The 19816-nt window shown below is 42.9% G+C and overlaps 1 protein-coding gene across 3 annotated transcripts in view; it reads left to right on the top strand.

The window, feature by feature from the left end:
- The first annotated feature begins 5075 nt into the window (after positions 1 to 5075).
- The window catches only part of IL1RL1 (interleukin 1 receptor like 1), a 28638-nt gene continuing 13897 nt past the window's right edge, over positions 5076 to 19816 (top strand). The window contains exons 1-4 of one of the 3 annotated variants that reach the window (XM_032469582.1): positions 5118 to 5154; positions 16900 to 17004; positions 17818 to 17989; positions 18978 to 19188. In XM_032469582.1, the coding sequence (XP_032325473.1) occupies positions 17914 to 17989; positions 18978 to 19188 (287 nt within the window). In that variant the 5' untranslated portion in view covers positions 5118 to 5154; positions 16900 to 17004; positions 17818 to 17913. Of the gene's footprint in view, positions 5155 to 16899; positions 17005 to 17779; positions 17990 to 18977; positions 19189 to 19816 lie in introns of all 3 variants that reach the window. The other 2 variants (XM_032469583.1, XM_014561205.2) reach the window with 2 other exon arrangements.

Genomic DNA, 19816 nt, shown 5'->3' with positions numbered 1-19816 from the left:
CAACACACTCCCCTGGGGCAGGGATGCGTCTGTGTCTGCTCTCGGTGGTATTCTTGCTGCTTTGCGTGGGTCTGTGGTCTGTAATTCAGGGAACACTCAGTGTTTACACTTCTGGATGAATCAACAAAGCCAGGGGTTATTTACAAGGCCGATGCTTTTAGCCATTGTCGCCCACTGCCTAGCTTTAGGTCATGGGGCAGACAGGGAAATTCATTACAGATCTGTTCCTGAGGAAATGACAGTCTTGCTGGGAAACAGGATGGGCACGTTAATCCGTCTGTTATGAGACAGACTCTCTGCTGAGTGCTTCACATAAACTATGCCAACTATGCCTCGGAGAGAGACACGCTCTTCTCATTTTACAGATCAGAAAATGAAAGCTCAGGCAGGGTTTGAAACAAAGACTCTGCTTCTAATAACTGGCCTGAAAACATGAGATTTTTCTTGGGAAAAAATATTTTGGTAAGAACAAAAGTGGGAAATAAAGAAGGACCAGGTTTTCAGGCCAAGGCCTTGTGAGTTTATTTGGTCAACAGCAATGATCTACTAACTGATTTTTAGCAAGAGATGGCTGTAATCAAAGCTGATCGTTCAGTAACATGACTAGCTCTTCCACCATAAATAATTGGAAAGGTGGACATTACCTGCAGGAAAATTTAATCCAGGCTTTGAACAGCAGGCACTGTGCACTTTGAAAGAAGGAAAACTGTTTAGGTAACTTCACATCACTGGGGCTTTTTGCTTGGAGGCGTGATCCGAGCTATGGTGCAGGGCAACCACTGAGCTTGAGGGAGAACCGTCCAGCTCCCATCGAATCCTTAGAAACTGTGGCCCCGGCCACCAGCTTGACTGAAGTCCTATGAGGGACCTCAAGCCGGAGCCACCCTGTGAAGCCACTCCCTGGTTCCTGACCCCCAGGAGTCATATGAAGAAATAAATCAGATTCTTGTTGTTTTAAAAGTTTAAAATCAATTACGGAAGTTGGTTTCAGGAGAACTGGACAGGACATTGAAGAAAAACAATTTTAAGTAGATGACTAAAGTGACTTCCTGAAAACACATGCGTGAGGTCTCTGTGAAGTTACCTTCTTTTTCCCTCCACAAGCCTCTTCCGTTCCTAAGTCTAAATTTTCTTGGAATGCTTCAAAATATCTGGACTTGATCTCAGAAGATAATCTGCCGTGAACATTTACAGGACTGGAGAATTTGAGCTAATGATGTCCATGTTTCAATTTTTACCAGCCCCAGAGGAACTTCCGGAGTTGTAGCTTTTAGAAGATGTGGGGCCGTGAAGGAAAAGGTTGCCATTTATTTAAACAGGAGGAAAGAGCAGGATGAGGACCTACAGCTGGGCCTTTCCACTTACGCTCCTTCAGTGTTAGTGGGCGGGGCTGAGACCGAGACCCCGGGGAAGGAAGGCCAGCACACAGGGGAGTGTGGAGCGCACAGCCCACACGTCACACACCCACTGTGTCAGAAGCCAAGGCGTCTGTGTGAGACTCCAGGGAGCACAGGCCACTGCGAGAAGGCATCATGTCAGGATGAGAACACTTGTGATCAAGGCAAGTCTGCCCAAGGTCATGGAGCCCCTGCCCGAGGTCCAGCCTGGGCCTCGCCCTCTGCTCCCCTGAACCCTTGCCTTTCCTACTGCAGTGTCTGCGCTCTGGGTAGCCTCATGTGGGCCATCCCACTGCCCACAGAGACGTGTCCCCAGGAGGCCTCTCAGATGGCATCAAAGGCAGCGTTTGTCATCAACCATTGCTTTCTATGATAAAACACATCAGATACGTGGACAAAGATCTGTTGAATGTACAGAACGAACATGTGAAAGGGAAGATGTTTTACCTGATTAGGCTAAGGAAGGAGTGCTTTTAAGAACTGTGGAACAATTTCTAACCTAGAAAGTTGCCTCTGATAGTGGAAACCCAAGAGATAAACCAGAAGCAGCTTTCTGATTGCAAAAGGCCTAGTAAGCAGGGCTAGAAGTTCAATTTTTGAATAAAAGTCATTTCATACCAGCGAGCACCCCTGCCTTCCACCTCCTTGCTGATAGAGTCACAAAGGAAGTAGTGATAGACATGTTATTGTCAACTAGTGATTATCTACTGCTGCATAACAAACGACTCTAAAATGTGGGAGCCTAAGCGATGGACATTTCTTATCTCATGCATTTTTTTGAGAGTCAGGAATCTGAGGATGCCTTAGCTGGGGGGTTCCACTTCAGGGTCTCCTGAGACAGAGTGACCCTGAGATCATGAGCCCCAGGAATTAGCAGACATCACAGGGGGGACTCTGGGTTGTTAAAGAGTTGCAGAATTGGTAGTGGGTCGGAACCAAGTGTTCTAAGTCTCCAAGATGCAAGGAAGATCAGCTAACTTTTCTTTTTTGGCAAGTCACTGAGACTTTTGACATTTAAAAGCTTTACTTTAGGTTTGGGTCCAGAGCTAAGATGTCCACTCCATGGGGACAGAACCCACATTCAAACACACAGATAAGATCTTAAACACATCAGGCATATCTGACTGTCCTTTATGATTGGATTACCACATTCTGTTGATTCTTATTTTGTGGCTAGCTTTATTCCACTGATAAATTTAAAAAGCTAAAACTCCAATCTGTTTTTAGAAACAATAAACAGTACGCATATGTAAACTAAAAACGTGACGTATATTGTATATATGTATTTACATGCAATGTATATGTGCAGTCAAACTGAGTAATTCTACCTAATTAAACTGAAAAAGGAGGAAAAAAAGATCTTACACACACGTGTGGGCGTACCACGTACACACACACACACACACACACACACAAACAGACACACACACACAGACACACACACACACACAGCAAACACATTTCTACTCTTCCAGCCAGTCTGGTCTTCTCATTTCAGATGAATAAGTCTGGCCAGCTTTAATCTCTCCTTTCATGTCACTGAATGGTGAGTTGCCACAGTCTGCTCCTCAGCAAAGAACTATTTCCTTCCATCTGTTCTGGGGTTTAGGAGAATCACCTCCAAGTCGTTTTTAGTGGGTATGGCTGGCACCATCAAAGATCTTCGGGACTGAGGAGAGAGCCCTAAAGGGGCAAGCTGCGGTCCCTCCTGGGCTCCCCCAGGCTCCCCCTGCTAGTTGGGTGCTTCAGCAGGAATCTCTGGTTTCTGCATTTTGCAGAGCCCTTGCAGAGAGAGGGGTTATTAAAGAGAAACTTCCTGAAGCCCCCCATGGCTGCCGAGGCCCCTCTATCTTCCATCAGATGTTCCTTTCTTTATTACAAAAACGGGTGGACCTTGACAGATGTTGGCCCCGCTGGACTTTATGAAATGTCTTGAACTGTTAATGGAAACATTGAAAACATTAGTCACCCTGATAACAGTCAGTTATCTAAGTGCCAACGCTGAGAAAATCTTTGAAAGACAGATTGCACGGCAGAATTGGCTCAGGTTTCTAACCACTGTCCTGCTGCCTTAATGCTCATATGATGATAAGGGATATCGAGAGATCTGGATGTAGAGCAAAAACATAACTCAGCCACACCAGGAACTCCTGGGCTGGTGCTGAGCAGTGCAGAGAGGCAGGGCTCTCTGTTCCACTCTGTTCCAAAATTCCACTCTTGAAAAAAGGGTATACACTATAATTTCTCCATAACCTGCTCTGATTTTTAAAAATATTCAGATTGTTGCAAATGTCTAATTTCCACTCAAAAATTTCAAATTTGGAAAAATGCTACATTCATATCTGCCCCCTCCAATTTTTTGTAAAGCGTATGTCCTTTGAGATCAGTAGTGGGTCTCAGACATCTGTCCCGGAGTCCCATCTAATGTGGACACATCAACAGAACCGCTTGGTTTATTGTTTAAGTGTATTTTCTCCTGTTCTCCAGCCAGGGGGAAGAAATGATAGCTGACCCCGTGTAAAAGTATGCTCTGTGTAAAGATTGTGTAATAGATAACTGGGTTTTGCTGCAGAATTTCATCTTGTCTGTAAGGCAAACTTAGGTAAGAAGAAAAGATGGATTTGGCTCCCTTGGTGAGACTGGAATCTGGAAGCAACTATGAAAGAAAATACATTTTGAAGTTTTTTTTTTTTAAAGTGAAGTTTTACAGCGGGTTGAGGATATGATAGGGCAGAGAGGTACCAGTGCTCATTACTGTGGTTGAGCCCCCGTACCGATTGTTCATTTACCATTGATAACAGTGCCCTTTGCACAACAGATTTGGAGAGGTTATGAAATATGCCCAAAGCCGCACTGTTAGGAAGAGGAAAACTTTGTATTGAAAGCTCCTGCTCTTCCTACTGTTACCAGAGAGTCCTTTGGCAGATGGTACATTTCGATCATTTGAAAGTCACCAACATTTTGTAAAAGAAAATCACATGATGATTAAAGTTGCTTTATTCAGAATTCTAATAGTTGCAACGTGTGTCCACAGACCTGTATTGCAAATGCCCAAGACTGGCCAGCTGGACACGTGGGAAGAGGCCAGTTATGGATGCTTTGGATTCTGGCTTTACCTTGAACAGGCTGTTGCCTCAAGTAAGGTAGTTAGTCAACCTCTCTGAGCCCCTGGTAAGCCTCTAAGGAGTGCAGGGGACAGCATGTCCAAAAAAATCCTTGCACACAGAGCCTGGCATTCACTTACCGGCAGCACCCAGAACGCATCAGAGTTTTCCAAACATTGACATCGGGACATCAACAGTAAAACTTGCTGTCAGAAATGTGCGCTGTTGTTCTCAGAGCTGCAGCTTTTGCAAAGTTGCAGCCATCAACTCACTATAAGGGCACTGAGTGACCCGTCACCTAGATGGAGTCGGGGAAGTTTTGCTGAGACTATCACCCACGGGGGAGATAAAATCGAGTTGAGAAAATGCGACCGTCTATGGAGAGAATGTTACAATTGGAAGCAGCTTCATCAGAGGTCTTTCAAGTAGGCGATGTGGTGAAAACCGAAGTTGGTATTTAACAGTGCACTTCATCGGTTTCAGCTTATCAGTGACTGGTTCCTGTGTCTGAACTGATAAGGAAAATGGGAGGTTTTTAAAGAAAGGTGCCTACTGCATTTAGCATAGAGTTATTAGAGAAGCTGTTTTTTGGGGTTAATAATCTTGGTTGGTAGAAAGTTGAGGAAGAAAGCTCTCAGTCAGCCTCACTGATGGTAAGTGCCTTTCTTTGTGTGTGTGTGTGTGTGTTGGGGGGGTGTTGAAAAATGTTTTATCTCAAAGCGAATGGAATATTAAAACAAAAATTTAGGTTAAAAATAATCATTGCTCTCAATTTTCTGTCTATGAAAAAGGCAGTATTACCAATGGGAAAGTCAAATTACAGACTGATAAAGTCTGTTGAAGTTTTGTTTGCATAACATGGAACTTTGACCTCTTGTATTGGAAAACAAATGGCGGAGGGTGTGGTGGGTTTGGAGGGTCCTTGTACAGTCCTTGGAGGGTACATACAAAGTGCTCATATGCCAGCATTATTCTTGCTGGAATCCACCAAAACCCAGAGGTAGAATCTACTCAGATGATGGAAGCGGGAAAAGAGCTCAGGAAGTAGGGAGATGCTGAGTGAACGGGGCGAGGGAGACGGATGAGGTGCAGGGAAGAGGGGTCGGGCCCTCCAGGAGAAGGAAACCCAGGCTGGAAACGTGATGGGGATGAGGAGGTGGGCTGTGGGGGCCAGTCTGGTTTAGGGGAGGAAGGGAGTGAAGAACTAAGCTCACATGTGGCATTGGTGCCTCTGGTTAGTGGCTCCGTCCGTTTCCTTCCTCTCTCAAGGCTGCCCTGCAAAGTGTGAAGACTCAGGCGAGACAGAGCTGGTCCCCAAGGCCCTGCCTGCCGAGTGTCTGGGGCAGAGAAGTGGGAGTTGTGTTTCCTCCGGATGTAGCAGTTCTTGCACCTCCTTGATGCGCGACTCTAGGACACGCATCTAAGCTCTTGAGTTCTTGTATTCCTTGTAAAACCAGCATATCAGGACTAATGCCAAGTTCAGAGGGTGGTTTCAAAAGGTGACGTGGACATAAAGTGACAGCTCAGGACCTGTCTGACAGCAAACACTTAACGATGTCAGTCTTCATCACTGTCACTCATTTTCCCCTTTCCTGCTCTGGGGACGCCCATCTCTGTGCCCTACTGCCCGCCTGCCGTGGTTGCTGGTTTGAATGACAGAATCCCCAGCAGGACATCGGGTTCTCTCTGTTCTTGAACAGACCGTTTAGATGAAGAAATTGGTCCCAATGTGTTTTCTTAACTAGATGCCTCTGTGTCTGGAGATGTGGACCAACAGCTCAAACAGATCTGGGGTGTCTTTGGTTTTTAGATTCCTGCTTTTTCCAGAAGAACTCTTCGTCTATGTCCTTCAGTATTTGTCCTGTGATTATCAGGGTCTATATTTCTGTGCTCGGCCCTCCACATTTCCCAGTTTTCTGTGAGTGCAGAGATAGAAAACTGCAAAGGGGAAGGTCTTCAAAGTTTTGGGTGACATTGATATGCAAGGGGAAGGGCACCCTAGTGGCAGGAACACGATGCAGGGCAGTGTGGTGCTGGAACCGTGTGAGTGTGCACCTGTGTGCATGTGTGTGCCTGTCCTAGGGTCCCAGTTCAGGGTGGAGGGAAGGGCCCCTCTGGTCTGGAACAAAACATAACAGCAACCAAATCCAGTTCTCAGAAAGAGGAAGGAAAAGGGTTAGGCGGGTTGTCTGCATTCTAAACAGGCACTTAAAATTTTTAAAAATTCTGTCTGGTAAAAACCCTTACCATGAGCTCTACCATTTTAACAAATATTTACATGTACAATCCGGTAATTTTCACTACCTGCACAATATTGTACCGTCGATCTCTAGAAATTATTCATCTTACGTAACTGAAACTATGTGTGGGTGTCCATCCTCTCTCCATTTCCTCCTCTCCAGGCCCCTGGAAACCACCATTCCACTCTTTGGTTTTGTGTATTTGTTTTAATATTTGATGCAAGTGGAATCGGGCAGTATTTGTCCTTCTCTGCCTGGCTTACTTCACTTAACACAGTGCCCCCCAGGCTCAGTCTGAATACCCTTCCGTCGTATACACGTATCAAGTAAGTGTGTAACTAACACTTTCTTTATCCACGCGTCTCTCGATGGACATTTAGGTTGTTTCCATGTCTTGGCTGTTGTCAGTAGTGCTGTAAGGAACACGAGAGCGCAGGTATCTCTTGGAGATTCTGATTTCAATTTTTTTGGATAAATACCCTGACGTGGGCGTGCTGGATCCCCTGGTATTTCTATCTTCAGCTTTTCCAGGAATCTTAATGTTTTCCATAGCAACTGTATCACTGTGCGTTCCCACCAACTGCACAAGGGTTCCAATTTCTCCACATCCTTGCCAACCCTTGTTATCTCGTGTTTCTTTGGTAATAGCTCTCCTGACAGGGCTGAGGTGGTATCTCACTGTGGTTTTGATTTGCATTTCCCTGATGATTAGGGAAGCCGAGCATCTTTTTATGCACCTGTTGTCCATCTGTATGTCTTCTTTGGAGAAATGTCTATTCAAGTCCTCTGCCCATTTAAACATTGGGTTATTATTATCATTATTATTTGCTATTGAGTTGTATTGGTTCCTTATGTATCTTGGAAATCAATCCTACATCAGATATATGACTCTGCCTTCCAATCCTTCATCAGATATATGACTCTGCCTTTTCACTCTGTTGACTGTTTCCACTGCTTCACGAGATCTTTTTAGTTTGATGTAGTCCCCCTGTCTATTTTTCTTTTGCTTTTTTATCTATTTTTCTATGCTTTTGGCTGCACGTCCATGAAATCATTGCCAAGACCAGTGTCACAAAGCTTTTACCCTATGTTTTCTTTTAGGAGCATTCCTAAGAACTGCGATCAAATACAGGGGAGAGCGGGGAAATGAGGTGACAAACAGTACTTGGCAAGGAGTGAGGAGGCGCCGGCTTGTCTGGGGCACGGTCTCCTTAGCACGCTTGTAATAACATAGCAGCAGCACCAACAATAACTATTTACTGAGAGTCTGCTGTATACCAGACCATGAGACAAGTGTTTGCTATGCACCATATCCTGTGGTTCCTGTGATCATTCTGTGAATTAGTGACAAAACTCGGACCTGGCTGACTCAAATCCTGTGCATTCAACTCCCATGTCATGTAATGCTGGTGAGAGCTTGGGCTCACTATGCAAGACTGAAAATGAGCATGAGAACAGTTGGGTGATGGAACCCCAGGTCCAAAGGGACAGGGCCCTGATGGAAAAGTACAAAATAAAGATGGTGTCCCCTTTCTTTGACAGTGTAATTGAGATTTAGACAAGAGCTATGACTTATTCCCAAGGTGGATGGATAACTTTGAATGTCAGCGACCGCAGACCCTATCCAAGACCACTTATGTCTTTTGACAACTTCTTCAAACATGGTTTAAGTGTGAACGTTAGGTGTCTGTTTCAGCCCACTCTTAGCTGGGGATTGAGACATCCTTACCCCTTCCTCTTAGAAGCCTTGTAGTCAAAGGGGCTTAGGGATCTACCTCTGCCCACTGGCGCCTCCACCCTCTTTGCTCCCCTGCACCCAACTAAAGCTCTGAGCGGGATGACTTGTCCCCGAGGAATGGGGTACATCTGATGTCACTCTCCCCACTCCTCACTCTCCCTGCCCACCTCCAGGACGATTGGTGCTGACTGAGCATTTTCTAAAAGTCCTCTTCACTCCGGCGTCTTGGGGGATCAGAACCTATCAGCTGCTTTCTGCTGGAAGGTTGGCTGAAAGAACTCCATACTGTGCACTGGTATTCGAATGTCCTTCAGTTCACCAACAGCAGTAACCTCAAACTCTAAAGAAAACCTTGACTCCCGTGTTCAGGAGGGGCACATTTCCCTGGGTTTCACTACTCGGTAGGAATGGTGAGCGCAGGTCCCCTGATAGATTCTGGGTTGGAATGTTCAAAATTCCTTTATCTTCATTTCAAAAAAAATATTTTTTGAGCATTGGGAGAAAGAATTTTTCCTCCAACAAGTCTCTGTTAGATCACTGCTGACAAAAACACCAATTTTTAAAAGGTACAGAGAAATGACTCAGAATAGGAATTCCTAAGAAACGAGCCTGATGCAAAGTGATTAAGCTTTTCAAAATGTGATCTACATTAAGCTTTATGAAACTAAGATATTTTAAATCATGCAACCAAACAAATAACCTCCGAATGGGTTTGGCTCCTGCTGTCATAAGGGAGTATTTTGAGCAACTTAGAGGTTTAATTCAAGCATGGCTCCTGTGGGTTTGCTTTTCTGTTTCTCTGCCCTTCAGTATATGTTTGTTGCCGCTTTAATTCTTTCTTTCTTTCAGTCTGTCAGTGATGGTTTGTGCCTCCAGCCTCTGGGTCAAATCCAGGAAAAATTTCTCCCACTTTCTATTTCTATTTTGACCTTTATAATAAAAGCATCCTTAAACTTGACATTCTTATAAAGAAAAAGATTCAATTCAGTAAAAAAAAAATTACAAATTCATCCTCATGCTTATTCAACAAGAGACCATTCATTCATTTGTTCATTCAGAAGGTATTTATTGAGGACCTGCCCTGGGGATACATCAGTGAACAGAACAGAAAGTCTGTGTGTGGTGAATAATAATTATGTAGTACATTAGAAGGTTATAAAAGCCATAGAAAAATAGAGCGAGGAGGTTGGGAATATAGGGCTGGTTGAGGTAAAAGGTAGATTCATTAAGGGGAAGGTGAGGGAGCTAGTCACACAGCAGCCTGGAGGAAGAGAATCTCAGATAGAGTAAGTAGCTCTGAGGTGAGGGCAAGCTTGGGGTGTTCAGGGAAGAAAGAAGAGAAGAGTGTGGAATGAAGGTGGGGGCACAGAAGGATGTGAATCAGAGAGGTGTGAGGGCTAGCAGACCACAGAGGGGGAATGACTAAAAGGATCATGCTGGTTTCTGCTTTGAAAACAGATCCTAAGAGGGCAAGGGAAGGCCCAAAGAGATGAATTTGGAAGTTTCTCAATAATCCAGGCAAAAGATGATGGTGGCCTGGACCACCAGTGAGGGCCATAAGCAGTGGTCACAGACTTGGCAAGTAGATTTAATGCGACTTTGCTGAAGGATTGAATGAGGGGTGTCAGTGAAAGAGGTTTAAGGAAACCGCCATGGATTTTGATCTGCGCAGCCGTGAAGATGGAGTTGCCATCCGCCGTGATGAGCGCTGTTGGAAGAGCAGGCTTTGGTATGAAGAGTAGAAATTGATCTTGACGGGTTAATTCTGACATGTCTAGGACACAGACAAGTGGAGACGTCACGTCGGCAGGAGCATGTCTGAGTCCAGAGTGCAGCGGGGAGAGTCTGGATGGCAGCTTTAACTTTGAGAGTGTCATCAGCCGTATAGAAGATGTGTACACCCTGGAGACTGGACCACATCACATGGGGTATGAGTGTGGACAGAGAAGAAAAGACGTTTGAGCTCTGAATCATGCAGTGGTGGGAAGAAGAGATGTGAGGAGAAGCCAGTGGCGTCCTGAAGAAAGATGAGGGAGGAAGTGTTCCACTGTGACAGACACTTCTCAGGGCTCAAGGAAAGGTGGAGACTGAGGACGGACACTGGCTTTAGCAATTATGTGGACGTAACTGGTGACATTGACAAAAGCATGGTGCCATTACAATCCTGACTAGTTATTAGAGTTTTATGGTTTCAGATCTTACATTTAAGTCTTTAACCCATTTGGATTTTATTTCTGTTTGTGGTCTAAGAAAGTGATTCAGTTTCATTCTTTGGCACGGAGCTGTCCAGTTTTCCCAACACCATTTATTGAAAGTACTGTCATCCCCACTGTATATTCTTGCCTGCCTTCTGTTAGATTGATTTGTTTTATCATTATATAAATCCTTTTTTTCTGTCTCTTGTCACAGTCTTTGTTCTATAGTCTATTTTGTCTGATATAAGCATTGTAGGGTCCACTTTGGTCTCTCATGCTCCTTTACGGTTAATCGAAGGCTCTCATCTCCTCGTCCCAGACAATCACTCATTAGCTTTACGGTTTTAGAACATTATGTAAATGAGATCATATAGTGTGCACCCTTTCACACCTAGCTTCTTTCACGCAGCATAATGTTTCTGAAATTCATTCGAATTGCACAGATCAGTAGTTCCTTCTTTTTAATTTCTGAGTAGCATTCCATCATATGAGTATAAAAGTTTATCCATGTACGTGGCGATGGTCGTCCAGAGTCTATGAGACTGATGTGAGTCTCTTTGTAGGCACACATTTTTTTTTTTTTTAATTTCATTTGGTTAAATCTTTCGGGGAAAAATTCCTGGGTCACATGATATTTCTTAGAAACTGCCAAGCCACTTTCCAAAGTCATTTACCATTTTACGTGCTGATCAGTAATGTGCTGGGGTCTCTTTGCACCACATTCTCACCAGCACTTGGTGTTGTCAGTCATTGTAATACTACACACGATGCTGGGTCTCCCTGTGATCTTAGTCACTTTTAAGTGATTTCTCTAATAAGTTACCTTGGAACATCTTTTTTTTTTTTTTTTTTTTTTTTGTATTTGTTCAACATTGATACATTTTCTCTTGTGAAATATCAGTTTAACTCTCTTCCTCATTTTTTAACAGGGCTATTTTGTCTTCTTTATACTGACTTGTAAAACTTATTTCTGAACTAGACACAAGTCCTTCATCAGATGTCTAAGCTGTGAGTTTTGGGTCTGAGACTTTGGTTTGACTTATTCCAATTGTAACGATGCCTTTGATATAACGGTTCTTAATTTTGATGAAGTTCAAGTTATTTCTTTTTCTTTCATGATTGATGATTTTTGTATTCTAGTCTAAAAAATATTTGTCCTACTCCAAGTTATTAAGGTTTTTCACTATGTAACTTTCTACATATATGATCCATTTTGATTTTATTTTTGTGTATCATGTGCGATAAAGATTTATTCCAGATAGATGGCCAATTTTTCCATCATCATTTGTTGAAAACACTGTGCTTTCCCCAGAGACTTATACTGATGCTTTTATGAAAAATCAACTTGCCTTACATGTGTGAGTCTATTTCTAGACTCCTTTGATCTTTTGCTCTATATATCTATCTTTATGCCAGCACCACACTGTTTCCATCATTGTGGCTTTATATTAAATCTTATAATCAAGTTGTATTAATTCTCCAGTTCTGTACTTATTTTTTAAAATAATATTTTGGCTCTTTTAAGTAATTTAAATTTCCATGTGAATCTTAGAATTCTCACAGATTTACAGATGATGATTCTAATGCCGGGGAAAATAAAGGCCACGCTGACCCCACGACAAAGGAAAGTGTCCATGAGATAAAGGCTGGCAAATGCTGAGCACAGCAACAGATGCTCTGGAATTAGCAGGGGGTAGATTATATGGTGGGCATAAGCTATTAGTCTCAGAGGGATCGTGGTTATAATTTAGTCGCTTCACATGGGCAAACAGTTAAGCTAGCTGGCTGGTTTCCCTGTGGCCAGCACCCTCACTCCCTCCTTCTGTCTGTCCTCAGACAGCGGTGCCCCTCCTGGCTTACTCAGCTGCTCACTCCTTTCTCACCCCTGGAGTTTCCACAGGGCCTTCCAAGGTGACTTCGTCCCCATCACACCATGAGGCTGGACAGGGAGGACAGGGTTTCAGGGGAGAGCTATAAAAGCATGGCAGAAAGTGTGCTCTCCTGTTCAGATTCATACATAAAACCTTTATTTTTCAGACTGAAAACTCCACCCCATAGTTGGTTGTGCTGGCTCATTCAATGAACACTTTTGGGCCCCTGCTTTGTACTGGGTGCCGTTCCAAGGATGTGAGCTAGTGATCAATGGACACAACTGACAGAAACATCTTTCCTTCTGGAGCTCGTATTCTAGCGGGGGAAACAGAACAGAAACAGTAAACACGGTGTGTAAGTAGAGTCTTAGGAGATGATGCGCGCCCTAGAGAAGGACCAGAGCAGGGCAAGGAGATGGGGAAAGAGGGAAAGATGGGCAATTCAAAATCAGCCAATCAGATACTAAACAAACGCTTGGGCACCAATGTCCATAATGGCATATTCACAATAGTCAAAGGCAGAGGCAACCCACATGCTCATGAATGAATGAATGGATAAACAAATTGTGGTATATTCAGACAGTAGAATATTACTCAGCCATTAAAAAGAATGAAGTGCTGATATATGCTTCAGCATAAGTGGACCTTGACTACATTATGCGAAATGAGCCAGGTACAAAGGGCACTTATTGTTTGATTGTATTTATATGAACTATTCAAAATAGGCAAGTCCATAGAGACAGAAGACAGGTGGATGGTTGCTAGGGACTAGGGGGAGGAGGGATGGGGTAGGTGACTACTGATGGCACAGGGTTTTAATTTGATGAAAATGTTTTAGGTCTAGATAGATTGTTGGTTTCACAACATTGTCAATGTATTGAATGCCACTGAATTGTCACTTTAAAATGATTAATTTTATGTGATGTGATGTGATTTAACCTCAATAAAAAAGTTCAGGAGCCAAAAAAAAAAAAAAAACATAGAGAAGAAAAGAAACTTGAGTAGTCAGGCTAAGCATTATTGAGAAGGTACCATAGGAGCACGGGCTTTGAGGAGGTGAGAAAGTCAGCCTTGTGCATCACTGGAAGGAGCCATCTAGACAGAAGGAAGGGCTAGTGCAGGGCAGGAACTGTCCTGGTACGTTCAAGGAGGGCACAGGATTGGAAAGGAGATGCCAGGTGGCCTCAGGTTGTGCGGACACCATAGTGGAGGTAAGGGTGTTGGCTTTTCCTCTGGAGGAAGTGGAAAGACATTGGAGGTATGTACGATTCAACTTAGGTTTTAACAGGCTCTCTGGAGCCTCTGTATTAAGGATAGTCTGCAGAAGGGCACGAGTGGAAGCGGGGACAACCATTAGAAGCTATTTTTAAAATCCAGGTGAGAGATGATGGTGGCTTGTTCAAGGGAGGTGGCGGTGGAGGTGGGAGGGAGTCCTCGCAGGTAGGATGTTCTTTCAAGGTGGAACCAATAGGATGTCCTGGTGGACTGCATGCCAGATGTGTGAGGAGGAGAAGAGTCAATCACATATGGAGAGTTTTAGCTTGGGTAACCGGGAGGATGGAGTGACCGTCATTGAGACAAGGGAGACTTAAAGGGGCAGGGAGGGGGGAGGGATGGAGGAGCTCAGCAGTCTAGTCCTGGATATAGATAGTCTTTGTTATTTCCAGTTTGTCCTTGAATATGTACCAATTGCTTTGAGTTTTTGAAGGGGAGAGTTGGGTGAGGCCAAAGGAAGGATGGAGGGAAGGAAAGGAGCACTGAGTGCTTGTTCTTGTGAGAATTACTGAGTGAGAACCTGACCCACTTTAAGTCACATAAATTTAACAGGACAAATATTTCCTGCTTTTCACATGGTTACTGTAAGACCAGGTCACCACTGGCCAGCCCTGCAATGTTAAGACATTCTATCTCAATTTAGCTATGACACCAGCCAAGAAGATGAATAAACCTCACAGGATATTTTCTAAGTTACAAAATATTTGGATGCTATGGTCCAAATGCAAGCCCCTAGATGTGACTCAGGCAAATAAAAGATAAAAGTTTTTGTGTTTTGTTTCTTAGTAGAAATTTCAGAGAATTAGATTATAAATAAGGATATGCAAGATTTCAAAAGTGTCACCCAAAAAACAGAAAAAAATGTATGGCCAAATTAGGTTAGATTAATTTTGAAAATGAAGAGAGCTTCTGCAGAAGCAGCCAGCAGGCACCGGAAGATTTCTGCTTAACTTGGCAGAATCCGTGGCCGCTCAGAATCTTTGTTTCAGGTATTTATTAAAAGCCTTGCCTTTCGCATATTGTCTTGCTAAGTTACTATCAACTTCTAGAGTTTGATGTTGGATGGTGTCGGCATGGTTAGAAGCCAGAAGGGTTTAGTTCTTGACAAAGAAGAGGCTTAAAGGAAATTAGAGTTGCTTATTCTGTTTTACCAGTCACAACCATAAGAAGGAAAGCTTCACTGCTCTAATCTCTCTCTCTTTTTTAGCTGATATTAGAAAAAAATAAAAGAAAGCCTTGGCTTTGAGGTTCAACAAGCCTGGTTTCAACCCCAGCCACAACTGGGTGAACTTGGTCGAATTATTTAACCAGTCTCATCCTTGGGTTTTTATTTTAATCTGTAAACTTTGAAGGATGCTGATGATAAGTCCCATGCAGTGTTGTATTTTGAATGAAGGGGCCTAATTGTTGAATGATTGACTGAGTTATTTTATAATAATATCTTTTATTTATCATAATAGCTAGACTTCATTAGATGTTTCTGCAAGATTTCACGATGATGATATTAAAACTCTAACTGAAACCTTATTTAAAACTAAGAAACCAAGGTAGCTGTGGCCTCGTCTAAATGAATAAATGCCCAAATTTAGTAAAAATTTTTAAAAGATGTTTTAGGATACAAAGTATAAGTTTGTACTCAAGTATAAGAATGTTCAGGTTGTATTATTTCATTTATCACAATGTTCTCTCGAGCTGACAGTGTCTGGGCACTGTACCAAGCTTGCCTGCTCCTGATTCTGTGGTCTCAGTGTCAAAACTCATGATCTTGATAATAAAAAGTTGACAACTAAATCAAGAATGGCAATGAACAGATCTAATCTCTCGAATGCACACCAGATGTCTCGTGGTAAATCTCCCAGCAGTGACAAGACTTTGCACCTCTTCCTCTGAGAGCACGTGACTGATGTCCGTGCAGACGGGGGTGGCTGCTCAGGCGCGTTGCCAGTCACAGTGCTGGGGGGAGGGTGAGTGTAGTCAACTGACTCCAAAAACCTTCTAGAACTTTGGCAGCAATCTCCTTTCTCAACCTTTCTCACCTGGTGGTGGTACGATTTAGTGATTAGTAATCTAACCTTTGGAGCCAACCTGCTTGGGTTCAAATTCTGGCTTCGCCTCTTAGCAGAATGTGACCGGACATATTGCTTGTCCTCTCAGTGCCTCAGCATCCTTGTCTGTAAAAGGGTGACCGTAAGAAGAGGCCTGCCTCCTTGGGTGTTTGTGAGCACGAAGGAGTTAATACGTGGAAGTCATTTAGCACTCTGTCTGGCATAGAGTGAGTTCCAGAGAAGGCTTAGCTTTTATTAGTATATCATTGTGCTGGTCTGGAATTAGTTCCTGAATCCTTCTGGGATGTGGTGAGTTTTAAAAGTGAGTTCAGTTTACTCATGCCTGAGTCATCCCAGCAATGCATAGCTGAAAGCAGATTTTTGCGGTGAACGTTTGTTTTACATGGACCCTGAGAGTTGAGAGTCCTGGTTTTCCTTGTCAATTCCCTTCAGGCAGCCTTCTTCCTCGAAGCCTCCCTCTATTTCTCTGAATTCCTTAGGAAAACTTCCTTTCTCCATCCAAACCTGCGAGCCCTGTAGGGACTTGCATCCGAGGAGTTGGAATCTGTTTTTGGATGAGACTGTGTCACATTCTGTACCTGAAACAGAACATTTGTGAGATCCTATGAAGTCCTGTTTGCTCCCACTTTGCCTTGGAAGCTCTCTGACAGCCTCCCTAACCCATGGCTGCCTAGCGAAGTGCCAAGGAGTATCTGGAAGGGCAGCATCAAGTTCCCAAGACTGCAAGATCGTTTAGAACTCAAAGTGCAGTAATATCGGGGTGATAAACAGCTAGCATTAGTCAGCTTGAGAAACTGATGCTAAAACGGGTGGAGATGATTTGAATACTTCTAAAGAATTATTCAATGTACTTTCATGTTTTAAATATTTATGAGCCAGAGTCAAGGGTTCTTGGTACATGATACATCAGCGTTTTTGAACAAGTCATGAATTTTGGCTAAAAACCAAATTTCGGGGTGGGTGGAGCGGCGAGTTGAAGGATGTCTTTGCGTGTCACCCCTTTGAAATAAAAGAGAGAGTGCGTGCACGTGAGGAGTCTGCAGGGAAGGAGCCACGAGAGCCGGACACTTCACAGCTCAGTCTTGACGTGGAGTTCGTTCCCTCTGCCCTTCATTTGGGTAAGCATCAGTTACTTATCTCAAATTTGTAGTAAAAACTTTTCCACACAAGGAATAAAAAAAGTGTCAACGATTCATGCTTAGAGGACACATGCTTTTCTGAAATATATTAAGGGTTGTTGTATTCATTCAGTATTTGTCAGTTTCTACATTGGTTTCATCCCTCCCTGGAATTTTTTAAGAAAAAAATGATATAGTTAAGTTATTCTTCTGCTGAGAGGGGGAAAAAAGGTATGCAATTATTTTTCACAGACTTTCGACTCTTCTTAGAAAGACTTTGTTGAATCCTGGGGACCAGCTGGGGCAGGGACAAATTTTAGAGGGTTTGGTGTAGTGTTTAGGGCAATTATTTGATGACTTTCCTGTATTCCCTAGTTGCTTTGTGATGACTATTTGCCTGTGTCCTTGAGCTGTGGGTCACGCAGCTGGTAGCCTATGTGGATGTCTGTGGTCTCAAATCAGTGTTTATAATATTGTGTTTTCTAGGGTCTGTTGAATTTTATGGTTTTATTTTTTTCAAAAATAGAAATTCATTTTCTTTCCTCTTAATGTAGCTTCTTTCAGTACATTCTCATGAGACTATGAAATAGCATGGCCATAGTAAGTCCTGCATGGTCCAAAGGTCCAGTAGGAATAAATGTGTCTGAAGCCTGCTCCCAAACATATTTATATATACTAAACACCTGTGAACGATTAATTCTCCTGGGGGGTATTGGGCAAGTAAAGTCATGGCTGTAAAAATTTTGCTTGTGATTTTGTATGATTTGTTTTTCAGAAGAGATACTGACAATTCTTTCCGACTATAAATCTTAGGGAGCACCATCAGCCACCTAGGGGAGAATTTCACCCTCCTGTGTCACAGATTCAATCCGAATCATCTCGAGAATCAGTTACCAACACTTGCTCTGGATGAAGAAACTGAGAATGAGAGTTTGGGTCTTGGCAGTTCTGATGGTTTTCATACCTTCCACGTCAGCTAAGTTCAGTAAGCATTGCTTTTGAACTGAAATTTACAATTCTTTACATTAAGTAATTCCAAGGACTTTTGCCTTGCTTTAAACTGCTTGCTGCCAGTTGCTCCAGCTGAATGGTAACTTGGAAAATTCATTTATGCTCTACAGTCATTCTTTATCACCAATCTATCAGGACAAATTCTTCATAACAAACATGGCATAATTTTAATTTTACGTATTCAAATACATCAAAATTTAACATGATTCTTGCACGTGGAGGCACTGTAAGCATTTGTTGACTGACAACATGCTTTGTGTAGGTAGACATGGCTGCTTCTCATTGGAGCAATGTGGGGGATTTAGCCCCAAATTAAGTCATTAACCTGTGGTACCCATTAGAATCATCATTCTAAGTGAAGTAAGCCATGAAGAGAAAGAAAAATACCATATGATATCACTCACAAGTGGAATCTAAAAATAGAAAACAGAAGACACTAATGAACTCATCTACAAAGCAGAAACAGACTCGCAGACATAGTGAACAATCTTATGGTTACTGGGGGAAAGGGGTGGGAAAGGATAAATTTGGGCGTTTGAGACTTGTAAATGTTAGCCACTATATTTAAAAATAGATGAAAAAACCCCCAAGTTTCTTCTGCACAGAACAGGGAACTATATTCAATATCTTGTAACAACCTTTAATGAAAAAGAATATGAAAACGAATATATATATGTGTATGTATAGGCATGGCTGGGACATTGTGCTGAACACCAGAAATCGACACATTGTAACTGACTGTACTTCGATTAAAAAAGAAAAGAATATTTCACAAAAGATCATAGCTCATTTACTTATTCTTTCTCAGTTAAAGTATCACCAAGTATGACCCGGTTTCTAAATTTAATCCTAGAAGAGGATATTTAGAATACAGAAATTATAATCTTTATATACGATCATTCCAGGATTTCATATCTATATAAAATATCTATATATTTTTTTTTTTTTTTTGCCATTTGCAGGCAAATCTTCTTGGGGCCTGGAAAATGAGGCTTTAATTGTGAGATGTCCCAGACAAGAAAAATCTCAATATCCTGTGGACTGGTATTACTCAAAAACCAACACAATTATTCCCACCCAGAGAAGAAACCGTGTAGTTGCCTCAGGGGAACGTCTGAAGTTTCTCCCAGCCGAAGTCAGCGATTCTGGATCTTATACTTGCATCATCAGGCGGTATTAGCCCTCTTAACCCTGCTCCCTTGTCTGAGTTGCCCTCACTTCCCTTCCCCATTCTACCTTTGTGGAACAATTGAATATATAAAGGGATTTGAAAAAAAGAGCACTTCTAGGAAAAACCCTCAGGTTGGGGTTTGGGTGATGGTGACTAACTGTTGGGATGATTAATTGCAGGGGTTAATTTTTAGCTCAGTTGGAAAAAGACCTAACTCTTTTAGTGACCAAGAGAATTGAGAGCAGTCGCTCATGTGGGGCTCCAGATCAGAACAGCCCAGCGCAAAACACAGGAACCTAGGAGCTGGGCATGTGGAGGTCTGCAGTGTGTGTCAGGGGCTGTTTCCCACTCTTGTCGATCCGAGGGGCAAGCCCCGGAGGGTAACGTGAGACTGTGTGCCTGCAGGTCACTTACCCTACGTGTAAACTGTCAAATGTCTGTGATTTTGTGCCTGTTTGGCACATCCAAGGTGTCAGGTGAACTGTCGAAAGGCAAGATGTGTATAGTTAGGTGCCTAGATTCTGAGATCAGACAGGGTTTGTTTCAAATTCATGGTCTGTCACTAGTTAGCTGTGTGTTGCCAGCAAGTTACTTCTCTATCTATAAACCCACTTTGAAGGACAGTTGTGA

The sequence above is a fragment of the Camelus ferus genome, chromosome 28, assembly GCF_009834535.1.
Source record: "Camelus ferus isolate YT-003-E chromosome 28, BCGSAC_Cfer_1.0, whole genome shotgun sequence".
Classification (NCBI taxonomy): domain Eukaryota; kingdom Metazoa; phylum Chordata; class Mammalia; order Artiodactyla; family Camelidae; genus Camelus; species Camelus ferus.
This window is presented reverse-complemented; position numbering and strand designations above follow the sequence as displayed.